This window comes from Nomascus leucogenys, chromosome 17 (assembly GCF_006542625.1).
Source record: "Nomascus leucogenys isolate Asia chromosome 17, Asia_NLE_v1, whole genome shotgun sequence".
NCBI classification, from domain to species: domain Eukaryota; kingdom Metazoa; phylum Chordata; class Mammalia; order Primates; family Hylobatidae; genus Nomascus; species Nomascus leucogenys.
Window position 1 is genome coordinate 57,290,276 of NC_044397.1, and position 16,358 is coordinate 57,306,633.

Consider the following 16,358-nt stretch of genomic DNA (forward strand, 5'->3'; position numbering starts at 1 on the left):
ATCACCAACTTTGTTCTAACTCCAAATGAAGAAAATATTATGGAATTAAAAACCCTAAGATTTTGGCATGGGACAATGACACCCTTTGGTTCCTTGCTTGTTCTCATTTCCTTTCTGCCTCCAATTATATCATTCGTGCAGCAACCCACTCCACTAGCCAAAGGAGTGGAAAGGAAGAAGGAAGAAAGGACAACACAGTGCCAGTAACCTCAGGCTAAGGCTCCTTCCATGAGCAAAACAGACAGACAATAAGCAGCACCACACCTTGGAGTGGGAAATATTTGCTTCTAGAATGCTGTGGATAGTCTCATTCGAGATGTGGATGGAAGAGCGAAGCTCCTCAGTCAACTTGGTGATATTCTTTATCAAATCTTTTACTTTTACATCTGCAAAGTAAGGAAAATAAGAAAATATTATAATAAAGGTTTAGATCATTACTGACTGCAAAAACAAAATTTGATATTACAACCTGGCTAGGATAGTTTCTTTCATGCCATTCCACCCATAAATCACTAAAGTCATATCTTCCTCCCCTAGGAGTAACTTAAATAATTTATATGACAATAAACCAAAATGCCAGCTTCTGTGGTATTTTCTGGTTACTGGTCTACTCTCTCTAAGCCTGTATGTTTTAAGAACATTTACTTTAGAAAGAGCTTCTTCTGGCCAGGTGTGGTGGCTGACACCTATAATCCCAGCACTTTGGGAGGCCAAGGTGGGCAGATCACAAGGTCAGGAATTGGAGACCAGCCTGACCAATGTGGCAAAACCCTGTCTCTACTAAAAATACAAAAACATAGCCAGGCGTGATGGCACATGCCTGTAATCCCAGCTACTCAGGAGGCTGAGGCAAGAGAATCACTTGAACCCAGGAGGCGGAGGTTGCAGTGAGCCGAGATCACGCCACTGCACTCCAGCCTGTGTGACAGAGCGAGACTTAAAAAAAAAAGAAAAGAAAGAGCTTCTTCTTAGGGAGCAGTGACCAAGTGCTGTAGGAAACTCACTTGTATACATGCATCTACTCATCTCACTTTTTTAACGAGAGAGGGATCATTCAAGTATTTGCCAGAATTCTTCAGACATGGCATGTTGATGCTACAAGAAGCTTCATGAGTTGATAGAGTGAACAGCCAAGGAAACAGAGACACACAGACATCAATTGCTTGTCCAAGGAGGCAAAGCCAGAGCAAAATCCAGACCACAGAAGTTTCTCTTTGTTCCTCTGCTTCAATGTGGTACCCTAGGATTTCAGGACTTTCTTTATAAATGCCAAATACATCAGACCAGCCAAGTTCTAAATGATTATGTATCACAAATAGCATAAATTTTCTGTTGTATGTTTTAATAATATATTTGCATGAGAAACTAAATAACTAAATTTAATTTTTAATCAAGCAAACTTGGAAAACCACATACTTACCCTCAGTTACTGTGAAATTGCTGAGAAAAGTCATGATGGGATTCCCTGATGACCAAGTTTCCTCGAGGCTTTTGGCCAACCTAAAATGGCAGAAAATTAAAGCTAAATTAGGCAAGATAAAACATCAGAAACAATGTTGGAATGAATAATACTGCCTCAGCTCCCAGGAGATGGGCTGGATAACAAGATCACATTTCCATAAAGTTCCTCCAACAATTAGACCCACATGTCTCCCGACACCATCTGTATGTGAATATCCATTAATACTACCCACACTCCAGAGTTTCTTTCTCAGAGCTCCTGCCAAGCGAAATGAACCAGGGGAATGAGGATGCATAATAAATGGCTTTTCACAACTGTGAAAAGGATAGGAGAGATCATGGAACGTACGAGAAATTAGGTTAGCCAGGGTCAGATGAACATCATTCTTTCCATGAAAAAGTCATTTGCGGAATTCAAAGTTCTTTATTTCCCCTTCTGGTGCTTTACACTTTCAGAACACTAAGCAAAATTGATCAAACATGAAGGTAATTTGAAAAATATTTGCGACTGGGCACGGTGGCTCAGCCTGTAATCCCAGCACTTTGGGAGGCTGAGGCGGGCGGATCATGAGGTCAGGAGATTGAGACCATCCTGGCTAACACAGTGAAGCCCCGTCTCTACTAAAAATACAAAAACAAAATTAGCCGGGCGTAGTGGCGGGGGCCTGTAGTCCCAGCCACTCAGGAGGCTGAGGAAGGAGAATGGCGTGAACCCAGGAGGTGGAGCTTGCAGTGAGCCGAGATCGCGCCACCGCACTCCAGCCTGGGCGACAGAGCAAGACTCTGTCTCAAAAAAAAAAGTAAAGAAAGAAAAATATTTGTCTGCTCATACAGAAATTTATTTATTTATTTATTTATTTATTTATCTGTCAGCCAGGCTGGAGTGCAGTAGCACAATCACTGCTCACAGCAGCCTTGAACTCCTGGGGTCAAACAACCCTCCTGCCTCAGCCTCCTATGTGGTTGGAACCATAAATGCACAGCACCAAATCCTGCTAATTTTGTTGTTGTTGTTGTTGCTTTTATTTTTTAGAGACAGGGTCCTGCTACGTTACCCAGGTTGGTCTCAAATTCCTAGCCTCAAGCGATTCTCCCACATCAGCCTCCCATTAGATGGGATTACAGGCATTTGCCACCAAGCGTTGTGGATTACATTCTTATATCTAATATCTTTATCACCAATAAAGTTAGCCTTCTGATTAATGCTGCTGTTACATTTTACCACTCAAAAATTGTCATGGAAAACTTTGATGTTTGGAAAATACATATTAATATGCACATTAAGAGTATATTATACAGACTACTGTCTGAAATTCACATTTTGAAAAGTCCTAGACATCCTCTCTATGAATGGAAGTACTGGGGAGGGCATGAAAGAATATCAGAACATACATGTGCAAGTGCTGCTGTACCGTCTCCAGCCTCAGCTGGCACGCGCAGTCCTGGTCAGTGGCATTTTCCAAGCTGCTCTTGAAGCTCTCCAAGGTGCTAGAAAGATTCTTGCTAAGACTTTCACAATTTAGCTGATTGGGCGAGGACCATATCTTTTCAATTTCCTAGAAAACATAGCAATGATATAGGTTAGAAACACACATATTTATTTGTAAGATTTTAATTTATTCTCATTAGTCTCAGGAAACACAGAGAACAATCATGTCAGTTGCTTCTGTGCATTGCAGAGTAGTAGAAAGAGCCCTTGGCTGTGGAAATACAGAAGCCCAGATCTTACTCCCGGCTCTGCTGTTAGCCAGCCAGGCAAGACGGCATGTTCTTGAACATACAGCAGAGAACACGCAATTCTCCACTGAATCGCCTGGCTCTTAACTTCCTGAAGCTCTGTTCCTAGGAATGCACACAATTCAATAGCAGAAAAACAAATAACTCAATTTAAAAAATGGTCAAAGAAACTGAACAGACGTAAAGAAGACATAAAAATGGCAAACAGGTAAAAGAAAAGGTGCTCGACTTCACTAATCATCAGGAAAATGCAAATCAACCACAGTGAGCTATTACCTCATACCTGTTAGGATGGCTGTTATCAAAAAAGACAAGAAATAGCGACTGTTGGTGAGGGTGTGCAGGAAAGGGAAACCTTGCGCCTGTTGGTGGAAATGTAAATTGGTGCAGCCATTATGGAAAACAGTATGAAGATTCCTCAAAATATTAAAAATGGAACTACCATATAATCCAGAAATCTCACTTCTGGGTATAAAGCCAAAGGAAATGAAATTATGTCCCAAAGAGATATTTACATTATTCACAAAAGCCAAGATATAGAATCAGCCAAAATGTTTCTAAAGAGATGAATGGAGAAAATGTGACATTATATACAATAAAATATTATTCAGCCATAAAAAGAAGGAAATTATGCCACTGGCAGCAACACGGATGAACCCAGAAGATATGCTAAGTGATGGAAGTCAGCCACAAAAAGAAAACTACTACATGATCTCATTTACATGTAGAGTCAAACTTTTTAAAAGTCAAACCCATAGAAACAAAGCATAGAGTGGTGGTTACCAGGGATGAACATGGGAGGAATGAAGATGTTGGTCAAAGGGCATAAAGTTGCAGTTATGTAGAATAAACACATCTAGAGAATTAATATACAGCAAGGGAATTATAGTTGCTAATATTGTATTACATACTGGAAATCTGCTAAGAAAGTAGATTTTAGGTGCTCTTAACACACACACGACACACAAAGATAACTCTGAGATGACAGATATGCTTATTTGTTTGTAGTAATCATTTCACTTTGTATGTTTATCAAAACATCATGTTGTACACATCAAATATATACTATTAAAAAATAAATATGAAAATGAAAAAAAATTTAAAGAAAATTGAGGCTTTTCAAAATTCACAGCCACAAACACAATGATTAGAAAGAAATCGTATGTGGCTATTCATATGTGAGGTGGATAAAACCTGGATTTGCCCTGCTCTGAAGGTCAGCAGTGCAGCCTGGGAGGCTCCTGTCCTGCCCGCTGCAGGTGGAGAGGCTCCTAAGACTCTGGGGAACATCTGGAAAGACTCCAGAAGTAGGTCCCCACTCTCCGCATCTCCAGCCCCCACCTCTAAGATTTCATGGACATCTTATCAGTATCTTCCTAGAAACAATCACTTTTTTAAAAGACCAATCATTTTGCCAAAAAAAAACCTTTTAGAATAAGACCTATTAATTGACAAAATGCAAAACACCAAATGTGGAATTAAATGAAAAATATAGGTAATTTAATATTTAAAACAACCCAAAAAACACCACAAACATATAACATCTATGTCTATCAACATACACATAAATCTATACACTTTCTCTAGTCACAGCTATTCTACCATAGATATTTTACATCATCAGAATTTATTTGCTTCATCACATTTTATTTAAATCAACATATTCTTACTAATATTGGAAGCATAGTTCCAGGTTGCACCAATTATGGGAAGGTATCATATGTAGGTCAACACTTAGATAATATTTCTGTCGAAATAAAACTTTAAATATTTTTTTCAAAACCACTGTCAACTTCCCTTGCAAAGGGAAATCATGAATCATTCAAGTGACCAGAGGAAGCTAACAAATATATGTTCCAAGGAAGTGTGAAGACTGCTGAAAACTCAAGGTTGGGAGCTGAGCTCTGGAGGCTGCCCCGAGATGGAGCCCCCCGGCAGAGCTGAGGTAGATTTAGAGGGGGCAGGGGGGGTGAAGACTTCTCAGGAAATGATGAACATTAATCCATGATCAGAGCACTCATGCCACTGTCACCACCACCACAACCAAACCCCAAACAAAATCTCACTGTGGGGTGAACTAAACCAGCCAATAGATTATTACAAAGCATGCAACTTCTTGACTCTAATTCATCTATTATTGTCATTCATTTTATAAGTTTCTTTTTTTCCCAAGTGATTTGGGAGTGGAACTTGAATAGAAATCCTATAGGACTATTCATTCATTCATTCATTCATTCAAAAAATACTTATGGAGCACCTGCCAAGTGCCAAGCCCAGGCTAGGTGCTGGACTGAGAGTTGTGAACACAGAAGGCAAAACTCCTACCTCCATGAGGTTCACACCCCAGTGCAGGAACACTACCAGCAGACAGCTGTAGGGGCAAACTGGTCAGCATGTCACAGGTGACCTGGAAGAATATAAGGCAGGGGTGGGGGCAGTGCTGGAGGTGCAAGAGGAAGGTGTACAACCCTCCTTAGCATCATTAGGGAAGCACACTGCAGGTGCGGGAGCAGCAGGTGCAAAGGCCCTGAGGTGGGTGCAAAGGAGCCAGCGAGGTGGAGAAAAGAGTGCCAGGGAGGGCAGAGGGAGGGATGTGCCACCCAGACAGCAGGACCTAGCAGTGGCCTCCCTTAGAAATTGGACACTTATTCCAACTAAGACTGGAAGACGCTGGACACTCTCAGCAAAGGAGTAACACCATCTGATGATGTTTTGGAAGGATCGCTCTGACTACCACATTAGGGATCGAGGCAAGGGGAGGAGGAAGGGAGAGCTGGCTCGCATCTGAAAGGTGCTGGTGGAGGTGTTGGAACATGGCCAGATCATGGAAACATTTGGAAGGTAGAAGGGAGAGTTTTCTGACTGAAAAAAAATAATAAGAAGAAGAAAGACTAAACAAGCATGCCAAGGTTGTTGTCCCTGGCATCTGAGGGAAAGAACACCAGGGGAGGGAAAAATTACGTGGAAAGATGAAGAGGTTTTTTTTTCAGATGAGTAGAATTGAGGGGCCTGTTTGACATCTGACCGGGAATGCAGCTGAACACATGAGCATGAAGGTCAGGGGAGGTGTTGGCTGGAGAAGGAAATTTGGAAGTTGTCAGGAAGTAATTTGGATTTCTAGGTTGCAAATGAATCTGCATAAGATGCCCTAGCATGTGAGCACAGACTGAGAACAGAAAGGGTCTGGAGACAGCCTGGTCCTTCTGCCACATAGAGGAGCCAGGCGTGGAATTGGAGACAGTCGGTCAAGGATGCAAGAGGAGCCTAGGGAAAGTGCCGGGAGCTGAGTGACTTGGGGATGGGCGTGGCTGAGTCTGTGTCAATGCCAGGCTCAGACTCAGGAGGTGAGGAGTGAGATTCTGCATATGGAGGTTGACGGGCTAGGCAGGTAGAGTGGTGTCTGCTGTCTTTGTTAGCCGCACCAGGCCAATCTGGTTCAAACTTTTACGTAACAAAGTTGTGAGTTGTTTTTCAGTTGCCATGGACCCTCAGGTCACATAACCCGAGCATGCCTGGATGAACCAGTGTGCAACCACAGGGGGAGCTGGAGTGCTCAGACTGAGGAGCGGGGATTGAATTAAGAAGTGGACACTGCATGCCAGGATCCAGGATCCAACTGGATTGAGCTTTGGCATCACCCATGGCAGGATCCAGTCAATCAGATCCTCATTACACGATGTTTATAAAACCTAACCCGTCCCCAGCTCAGAGGCACTACTTTGGGAACCATCCCTGGTGTTCTCCTTACTTAAATCCCATTGTTAAATCCTCCTTGGTTGTGGTCATTGGGTTGATACCCGCCAAGCAACTGAACCCCTGCATTGTGTGAGTAATACCTGAAGGGGTCTGACAGGGAGTGGTCAGCTCAAGCCCGTCTCCATTTTCTATCGTGTGGCAGGGCTCAAGGGTACAGACTTCTTTCCTTTCTTCACTTAAGTTTCCGCTGACTGCTCTATCAGAGGAGACACAGCCTCCTCCAGCCTTCACCCACCCACTGCCCCTAATGTGCACAGACCCCATTTATTGTCTGAATGTCACCACAGCAAAGCAGAAAGAAAAAGGATGGCAGCAAACTCAGGAAGAGCATCTGCAAGGCAGAGAGATGTCTAGGTCCAGCCTCAAGACTCTAAGCTACGTGCACATTTCTAATAACATGCGTAGAAGCCCTTGGACTTTCACACTCTGCTTTTTTCCCTTTTTGTTTTTTCTGAGCATGAAGCTCTCTAAATCTCCTCCAGTTCTCTCACCCAAGCATTTCACAGGCTCGGTATTCTCCTTGCTCCAAAGAGATCCCTTTTGGTAGCATACCAATGCACAGATACAACTAGGTCAGAACAATAGATATAGGTGAGTATCCCCTTAGGGGCCAACTCACTCCTGAGAACATAGATTGAATTAAACCCATTGCATGAGGGCTCTGCCATGGAGTATTCCCTTATAGCAAAGAACCTCTAGTTCATAATTTGTAACTGCATGCAAATTAATTTTCATTCAATGCATTTATAATATTCCTGCTACGGATGTTATTCTTAAATTTAACAAAATAATAATTTTGACATAGAGGGGATTATAAAGTAGAAAAGTGCACATTCTACCCCAGTAGCAAGGACTACTGGAAGAAAAATTCCAAGTTTCTTCAGCACAGGTGTACCAGGCTCCAGGTAAGCAGAAGCATCTAGGACAAAGGTTGAGATTGAAATTCATCAGGCTATACTTTTGGGATCAGGTAAAACCACCACGTGGAAAAGGCAGCACCTATCAGACTCTCCTTCTCTGGCTAGATCAGGCCTAGAATCAAGAAATACTGGGTAAGTGTATACAGGTGGACCCAAAGGTCTAGTTGTAGAGAGGCAGTAGGAAGCCCCCACCCAACCTGAAGTTCCAGCCGCATTCTCCAACTCAGCCTATCCCAAGAAATATAGTGGGCACTTGCTGTCATTTTTGAAATTTAATTTCTGCTGCCCATTCATTTCCTTATTGCTACTTTCTACTATTTGGAACGAAGGGTGGGAGAGGGTAAGGAGTTGACAGCCCCAAACTTTTATCATATCGATTCAATCAGCTGAAGCTTTCTCTTTCAATGGGAATTCCATGTTGCTACTGAGAAAACTATATTTAAAATATTTATTTAGATATTGAAAACTAGCAAATGGCATTGTGCTCTTTGCCCATCTCTGTTGGAGACTTCATATCCCACAGCCTGAAAAAGATTTATATGTCTAAAAGTCTCACATACTTGAAGCCCTTGAACCACAGACCCATTTTAAAAGCTTTGCATCCTGAGATAAGCAACATACTATTTTTGTCATTAAAGACAGGAACTTCTGCTCTTTATCAAAACTAACTCAACTGTTACCAGCCAGACTTGTTGACAATCATGTAACAATTTGAACTATAAATACAGTCTTTGAGTCAGTTGCTTTGAAAGCTGGAGTCTCTTGACTACTTTATTATTATAACCTTCACTCACCACTAAAAAATTGTCTGTGAGGGGCCGGGCGTGGTGGCTCATGCCTGTAATCCCAGCACTTTGGGAGGCTGAGGTGGGCAGATCACGAGATCAGGAGTTCGAGACCAGCCTGGCCAACATAGTGAAACCCCATCTCTATCAAAAAATACAAAAAATTAGCCAGGCGTGCTGGCGGGCACCTGTAATCCTAGCTACTCAAGAAGCTGAGGCAGGAGACTCACTTGAACCCGGGAGGCAGAGGTTGCAGTGAGCCGAGATTGCACCATTGCACTCCAGCCCAGGTGACAGTGCAAGACTCCATTTCAAAAAAAAAAAAAAAAAACTGTCTGTGTGGCTCTTTTTTTTTCCTGTATCCACATTTAATACCTGACAAAGATCTGCACAACCTGGAAATAAGAATTTGATGTTCTAAAAAATCAATGTGAATTTGGGGTTGTAAAGTCAGTCATTGCTAGAGACTGCTCAGGGCTTCCTGCTGACAGGCACCACTCCTCCAAAGGCTACAAGACATTGATTAGGGATCAGCAGCTCTCACTCCCTCCTGACACTTCACCAAGGCATGGCATTCAACACCCTTGCCATGCTGTGGGAGTCTGGCATGGCTATCTCTCATCTCTCTCGGCATCATCTATTTCTCTGCTTTCTGTGATAATCTCATGCTTACAGATATATGGATCACAAAAGCAAGAAACAACATTCAGAACCAGAACTAGAAGAGAGACAGGTCTTCACTGCATTGTTGGAAAGACATCACCATTGTCCAAGCTTGTCAGGGGGATCAGGCCTGCCTAGGGGCCCAGGAGTCTTTAATTCTAGGGCAAAGGAGTGGGCCCCAAATAAGAGTCACATTCTCTGACAGCTGTAGTTGGAGACCCTGCATGGGAGCCTATTGAGCATGTGTCCAATGTAATAAAAAGGAAACTGCTATGCTGGTTCCCATTCAGCTATCAACTTTTGGTACTAGCCAGTTTATTCAATGAGTTAGAGACAGTGTTGGGCTGGTAAATATTTAAAAACTAACTCTCCAGAAAAAAAATTCTGATTTGGAGTACTTGTCAATTTCCATGGTGCAAATGCTCCCACATGACCCAGTTCAAGCTGCCACCATAACGTCATTAAACATAGAGATGGGAAGAACTGCACTTAGCACAAGACTACATAATATTTCCATCATGTGGATACAACAAAAGCAAATCATCTCAGGAAGATAGATAACAGTAAAACATACTAAAATAATTAGGAAGTGATGAATCTTGAGTAATTATTACTTGTGTTTCTAACAGGACTTATTTCATCCTAAGTTTATACAATTTATTTATAATGATGATATCTATGTTTCACAACCAGCTTGCAAAATTCCTGAAAATTTAACAATCAGCTTTCACAACTCAGTGCCACTCAACCCCAGCATACCACTGGGAGAGGCCAAGAGGGAGGAAGGGTGAGCAGTCATTCTGCAAGCCCAGCTTGCAACAAGACTGTGTATGACACCGTTGCTGTAGTTATAAGAACGAAGCAGCAAGTTTGAATAACTGGACTGCCTTGCAAGGGCCAATAGTCATGAACATGAAATTCTCTGAAATATTAAAGACGACAAACCTGGAAGTGGTCCTGTGCCAAAGTGACCCCTTGTATAGCAGATAAAATGAGATGCCTTATCCCACTTTGCTTGCAACTCAGAGTAGCACACAAAATGTCCTTGGTCCAGGAAGGGTTTTCTGCCAGAGGAAACACACAGAGAAATAATTAATAGACAGTCCTCTCCTGAACTAGCCACTCTCACAAAATCACTTTTTAAAGATTCAAAGTGATACAAATTCCTAAACATTTCTTAAATCAAGATGAACAGGTAAAGCTGTGCCTTTCGAGTTCCAAATGTAATAAAATAAAGATTTTGCTTTTCTGGGCCTAATTGATTTTGTACAATTAATTTTCTCTACTTCCTCAAACTAGCTCCTTTCCTTACCCCTACAGGTGGGGTACCCATTCACCCCAGTTTGCCCAGGACAGACTTGCTTTTCACCTATTCTTGCATGGTATGAACAGTGCCCTCTGTCATTCTCAAAAGTGCCCCAGTTTGAAGGATGAATTACACACTGTCTATGTGTGGTCTTGTCCATGCCCCATGCCTCATAAGTCACTTCCTAGAAGCCAGTCATGACTCTCCTCCCCCTGGTCCTCACAGCCAACCAAACTCCCCATCTGCTCAGCATGACCTTCCAATGTCTCTCCATCCATGCGTCTGTCCAGCACCCATAGATCATGCCCAGGAAACTGCTGTGCTCTTAACAGTCCCACTCCCACCTCACCCTTCCAATCTGCCTTCTGCTGTGATCCACAAGGCTCTTCCTCAAAGGAGATCCCCCATTACAGGAATCTGTGCAAAGGCTCCACGTTGCATCCAACGTCTTTCCACAGCCTCAGGTGCCTCTACCTCTCTGCACTCATGCCCTATGTCCCTCCTGTCTCCTCAAGGCCATCAGATACAAGGCACCACTCTCCCTTCCTGAACCTACGTATCTTTTAGAGCTCTGCCTCCAGAGACCCACCTTTCCCAGGCTGAGCAAAGCCCCTTGCTCCCTGCTGCGCAGATGCCTGCGTGCTCACCTCCCACCACACGATAAATCCATCTGCACAAGACCTGCCATGAGCAACTTTTGTTATCATTGCCTTCCTGTCATTGTGGCACCTATCACAGGGCTTCACACCTCCTAGATGCTTGGTCATGATAGAAAATAAAATACATTTTTATAAGAAATAAAATCTTTTTTTAATTAGAAAAAGAAGTTATCCTGACTTAAATTATTAATAATAAATTGTTTCTCAAAACAGAAAAACAGTTCTGAGCCAGGCGCGGTGGCTCACGCCTGTAATCCCAGCACTTTGGGAGGCTGAGGTGGGCAGATCACAAGGTCAGGAGATCGAGACCATCCTGGCCAATATGGTAAAACCTCGCCTCTACTAAAAATACAAAAATTAGCCAGGCATGGTGGCGGGCACCTGTAATCCCAGCTACTCATGAGGCTGAGGCAGAAGAATTGCTTGAACCCAGGAGGCAGAGGTTGCAATGAGCCAAGGTCGCACCACTGCACTCCAGCCTAGGTGACAGAGCGAGACTCTGTCTAAAAAAAAAAAGAAAGGAAGGAAGGAAGGAAGGAAGGAAAAAAACAGTTCCGGCATATTACTAAGTGAAAGAAGCCCATCTGAAAAGGCTACGTATTGTATGATTTCACCTCAATGACGTGCTAGAAAAGACAAAAACTATGGAGACGGTAAAAAGATCTGTGGTTGCTAGGGGCTAGAGGGGTGGGAGAGATGAATTGGCAGAGCACAGAGGATTTTTCAGGCAGTAAAATTCTGTGTGTGATACTGTAACATTGGATGTATGTCATTATACGCTTGTCCTAACCCATAGAATGACAACACCAAGAGAGAGGCCCAACGTGAACTGTGGACTCGGAATGATGCTGTGTCAGTGTGGGTTCATCAATTGTAACAAATGTGCCACTCTGATAATGAGGGAGGCTATGATGGGGAAGGGAGTATATGGGAAATCCCTGCACCTTGCATTCAAGGTTGCTGTGAATCTAAAACTACTCTAAAATATAAAATTTATTAATTAATAAAACAGTTTTCAACCACATAAAATGCAGAGTAGACACCACATACCCGAAGTCATGCTTTCCAGAAGCAATTCACCTTGATGCCTTATTTGTTTTTCTTTTCTCATTAATCTCATTTTACTAATTTCAAAGACAGGTATCTGTAAAATGTGTCACTTAAGTAATCTCCTATTAAAATTTGAAATGAAGGTAATAATGTGCTGTTATATATCACAGCACTTATCTTTAAGCATAAATGTATTCTCTGGTCTGGGGAAGACACAATAATGTGTTTATAAGTTAAGTTATTCAAACCTAAAAGAGCACAGAATGCACCCTGATGAAGCTGATGTAATGTGTGGCATTAGGCAAGCTGTGGGCTGTGTCAGCCCCTTGCTTCCTCAATGTAAAATGACAATGTGGATTCGACAGTGACCAAGCCCAGCACTCCTGCAAGGTTAGGTCAGGGACGATATGATCATGGGATGCAGTGCTGGGCTGTCAGGCCATCTGGTCTCCATCTGCCTCACATCTAACACATCTTGAAGCCTGCCCCCAAAGGCACCACCCTCAAGGACACTTGACAACTGTCTTGACACTAACAAGAGCTGGTTTTGAGACTTGGCTCCTCCAACTTTCCCAGGTACCCTCTTTCTCCACTTCTCATTGCCTCTTCAAATCCCTGGCTCCAGCCCTTCCTACTTGCTATGGCCCCTCTTCTTGGCTCCAAGGACACATTCAGAGCCACTCTGGCTTTCCAGATCTGCCAGCGCTCTCTGGACCTCTTTCCTCTCCTCCCTTCAGCCCCATGGACTCTCTCAGGTCTCTTCAACTGGAAATGGGCTCTGACTTCTTCACTCTGAAACCCTGGGAAACTCACTCTCACTCTCTGGGCCTCAATTCGTTAATTAGGGAAACTGGAAGATTAAAGTAGCTGCCCACTGAGGTTCCTTCTGTTGCATGAGCTCTCCTGCAATTGTCCTTGGCATCTTTAAAGCACTAGATCAGGAGGAGGAAAGCTGTCAATTTCCTCCTGGAGATACTGAACTCAACTCTGTGATATGATGAAAATATAGTGCATTTTCAACAACAATAATAATAACAGATCTGACTCTTCTTCCCTTTATATGACGGGAGAGGAGGGGCTATTTGCCCACATTGGTCAATTCCACCCCATCCCTTTAACTTTATGGGATCTGTCACGGCCCTCCTATTCTACAGGATGGAGTAACAATTCAATAAGGACAGTGGGGTGGCAGTTTAAATGTTAGTTATGCTTGAGTTTCCTTGAAATAAAATATAAAAATTAAAAATTAATTATCTGTTACTAATGTAATCTCAAGTATGCTACATTAATTTAGCAGCTGCAATACAGAATGGCAAAATAAATATAAATTCATACATTAATGAATGTTTAATTCATTTAAAAACCATTACATTAGCTGACTGTGAAATGTCAAAATAATTACGTCTTCAAACATGGCTGAATTCAATACGAAAGATAAGCATTCAAGAACGAGGAAGAAGTTTGATTTGAATTTTACCTGAGCACACTTCCACATGCTGAAATCATGTACCCACCATCCTAACTTGTACTTAGATTGTAAAGCTTTACTGATTTCTATTTGACAATAGAAAGCAATATTCCTAATCACCAATGTTCATAACATCTAATTGGAAATACAGATTATCTTAAAAGAAAAGAAAATACGCAAAACCCCTACACAGCAGTTGGGGTTTCATTTTTAAATCAAGCTTGTCCCACTTCTCCCTCTGTTTCTTACTCCTTTTCCAAGTTTCTTAGACCCAATGACCAATCAATTCTTCCGTTCAAACAACCATTTGTATTATAAAAAAGGGATGAGCGAGCAGATTCGAACTAACCCTGTGATAGACAGTCTCTAAATTACCAGTTTTTACTTATGAACTAGCCCTCTAGGCTGAGAAGTAGTTTTCCCAATGGCATGCAGGGAGATGCATCTTCAACTTGCAGGACAGGGCAACTAGCATGTTCAAGGCATTTCCTAAGGGCAAGCCCCTTGGAGGTGACTCATTTTATTTAATCCTCTCACATAGGTTGAAATAGGTGTTCCCCTATGTTTTCTTCAAGGCTCACAGAGATTCAGAAGCTACCCTGTGTCACTCAGCATGAATTGAGGAACTCAGCCTGTTCAATCTCAAAGCGCCTGCTTCTTCCATTACACCACTTCTCACGACATCACTTGTTTTAACACTCATGTTTGACTCTGCCTTTGAAGACATTTGGGGCAATAAAGCCTTACCAGACATGACGGTGTTTAATCCTAAGTGCCCCATCACGACAGTAAGGAGGCAGCCTTACAGACCATGAGTCCCAGCACACTAGCCTGACACATCAGTGATTGTGTAGATTAACTCAAGCAGTCACAAGTACCCAACCTAGTGCCAGCCCTCATGCATTGACCTATCCAGTCCTTCTACACATATTGATTGAATGCCTATCATGTCTATGTCAGGATGTTTCCTAAACCCTGGGGAGATATAACCGTGAACATGGCAGACACACATCCTCACTACTCAAGTCTCACATGAAATGTCCTCACCCAGAGCTGCACCCCCAAGGTCTTCTCCTCTCCTCCACCCCTCACTCTCACCCTCATGGCCATACTTTAGCTTCTTTCTAGCACTTATCAATACAAAGAAAAATTTATCTTCTTTGAGTTTGTTTTGAAAAATGGATTTGACATGCTGGTTCTGCCCAAGGCTCATTTCTCCTCCATGGTGCTCCCCAGTAGATGCTGGTCCATACTCCTGGCTCAGACTCAGTGGCCCACACCCACCAGTTAACCATCCTGGGGCCAGTGACCCTTCCTCTTCTGATAGTGGATATTGGGAATACGTCCACTGTGCCCCTTCCTGGGTAAACCAGACTCCTCTCCACAACATCCTTCCCAGGCCCCCACAGTTTGCTCAATCATACAAAATAGGCCCAGAGCATGCCAACAGCCCACCCACTACTTCTCACTGCTGAGCACTCCCCCGTGAACAGATTTCACATTTAGTAATTCCAGTGAAACATGACGTAAGTATAGAAGGGCTTCTGGCATTTATTCATTCATTCAACATACATCAATGAGCATTTCCCATGTTCTAATCCCCATGTGCCAGGTTTGTAGTGATCAATAGACAAGCACAGTCTTCGGGTTCTCACAGTGTAGAAGAGACACATGTTCATCATCAGAATAGCACATGGTGGTAAAAGCCATAACAAGGAACTAAGGCCATGTGACCCCAGACAGGGTAGGTCAAGAAAAGCTTTCCAGAGGAAATAACACATAATCTACAAATCATAATATAACAACCTGATAGTAATCTAAATAATAATAATGATCCAGGAGTAAACCAGGGGAAGGTAGGAGAATGAACATGTGGATCAGATGAGCTACGGGGCAGGGAGTCTGGGGCCAACCATGGTGGAGCTCACACAGGATATGGAGTAAGCCCTACTCAGATGACCCCTCACTTTTTTCTTTCCCTCTTGATCTGATCGGATCCACCCTTGGCTTCCCCATTTCTCCTCACCTCCCCTCCTCTTCTGGGCTTCGATTCAGGTTGTCAAAACCCACTGCCATCAGCTAAGACAGGGTACTCAGGCCCAGTAGCCCACTGAGGGGGCTCTGGGCAGCCCTGCTCAGGAGACCAGGCCAGAGGATGGCAGCACCTCTGTGCACCTGTGAATTACTTAAACAACTGTGGTCCATTCTATGGACTCAAGTGTGCTCTAAAATCTAATGTTCACGTTTTCAGAAAAGCCCTAAGATCACCTAGTTACCTTCTAAAGCAGCTCGTGGGACTCTCCTTCAGCAGTGGCATTGAAAGGAGATTGCACTGAAATGTGCAGGAATGGATTTGGCAAGTATCAACTTAGCGGATGAATTAATTCATTTACAATATAGTCACTATTGCTGGACACTACGCTGAGTATTATGGAGACACAGAATTTAACAAGAGACTGATCCTGTTCCCAGTAAGCTTACAGACTGCAGCAGGAAAAGAAGACACCAAAAACTATGATACCAGCAATAAGTGCCACGGCTGTAGGGAATTCA

At 42.9% G+C, this 16,358-nt stretch overlaps 1 protein-coding gene across 1 annotated transcript in view; it reads right to left on the reverse strand.

Moving 5' to 3' along the window:
* The window catches only part of ABCA13 (ATP binding cassette subfamily A member 13), a 489,071-nt gene that overhangs the window by 366,999 nt on the left and 105,714 nt on the right, over nt 1-16,358 (reverse strand). Inside the window, exons 20-23 of the mRNA XM_030795834.1 lie at nt 10,268-10,386; nt 2,854-3,017; nt 1,421-1,500; nt 265-386 (exon numbers count right to left, since the gene is read on the reverse strand). Of these exons, the coding sequence (XP_030651694.1) occupies nt 265-386; nt 1,421-1,500; nt 2,854-3,017; nt 10,268-10,386 (485 nt within the window). The remainder of the gene's footprint in view (nt 1-264; nt 387-1,420; nt 1,501-2,853; nt 3,018-10,267; nt 10,387-16,358) is intronic.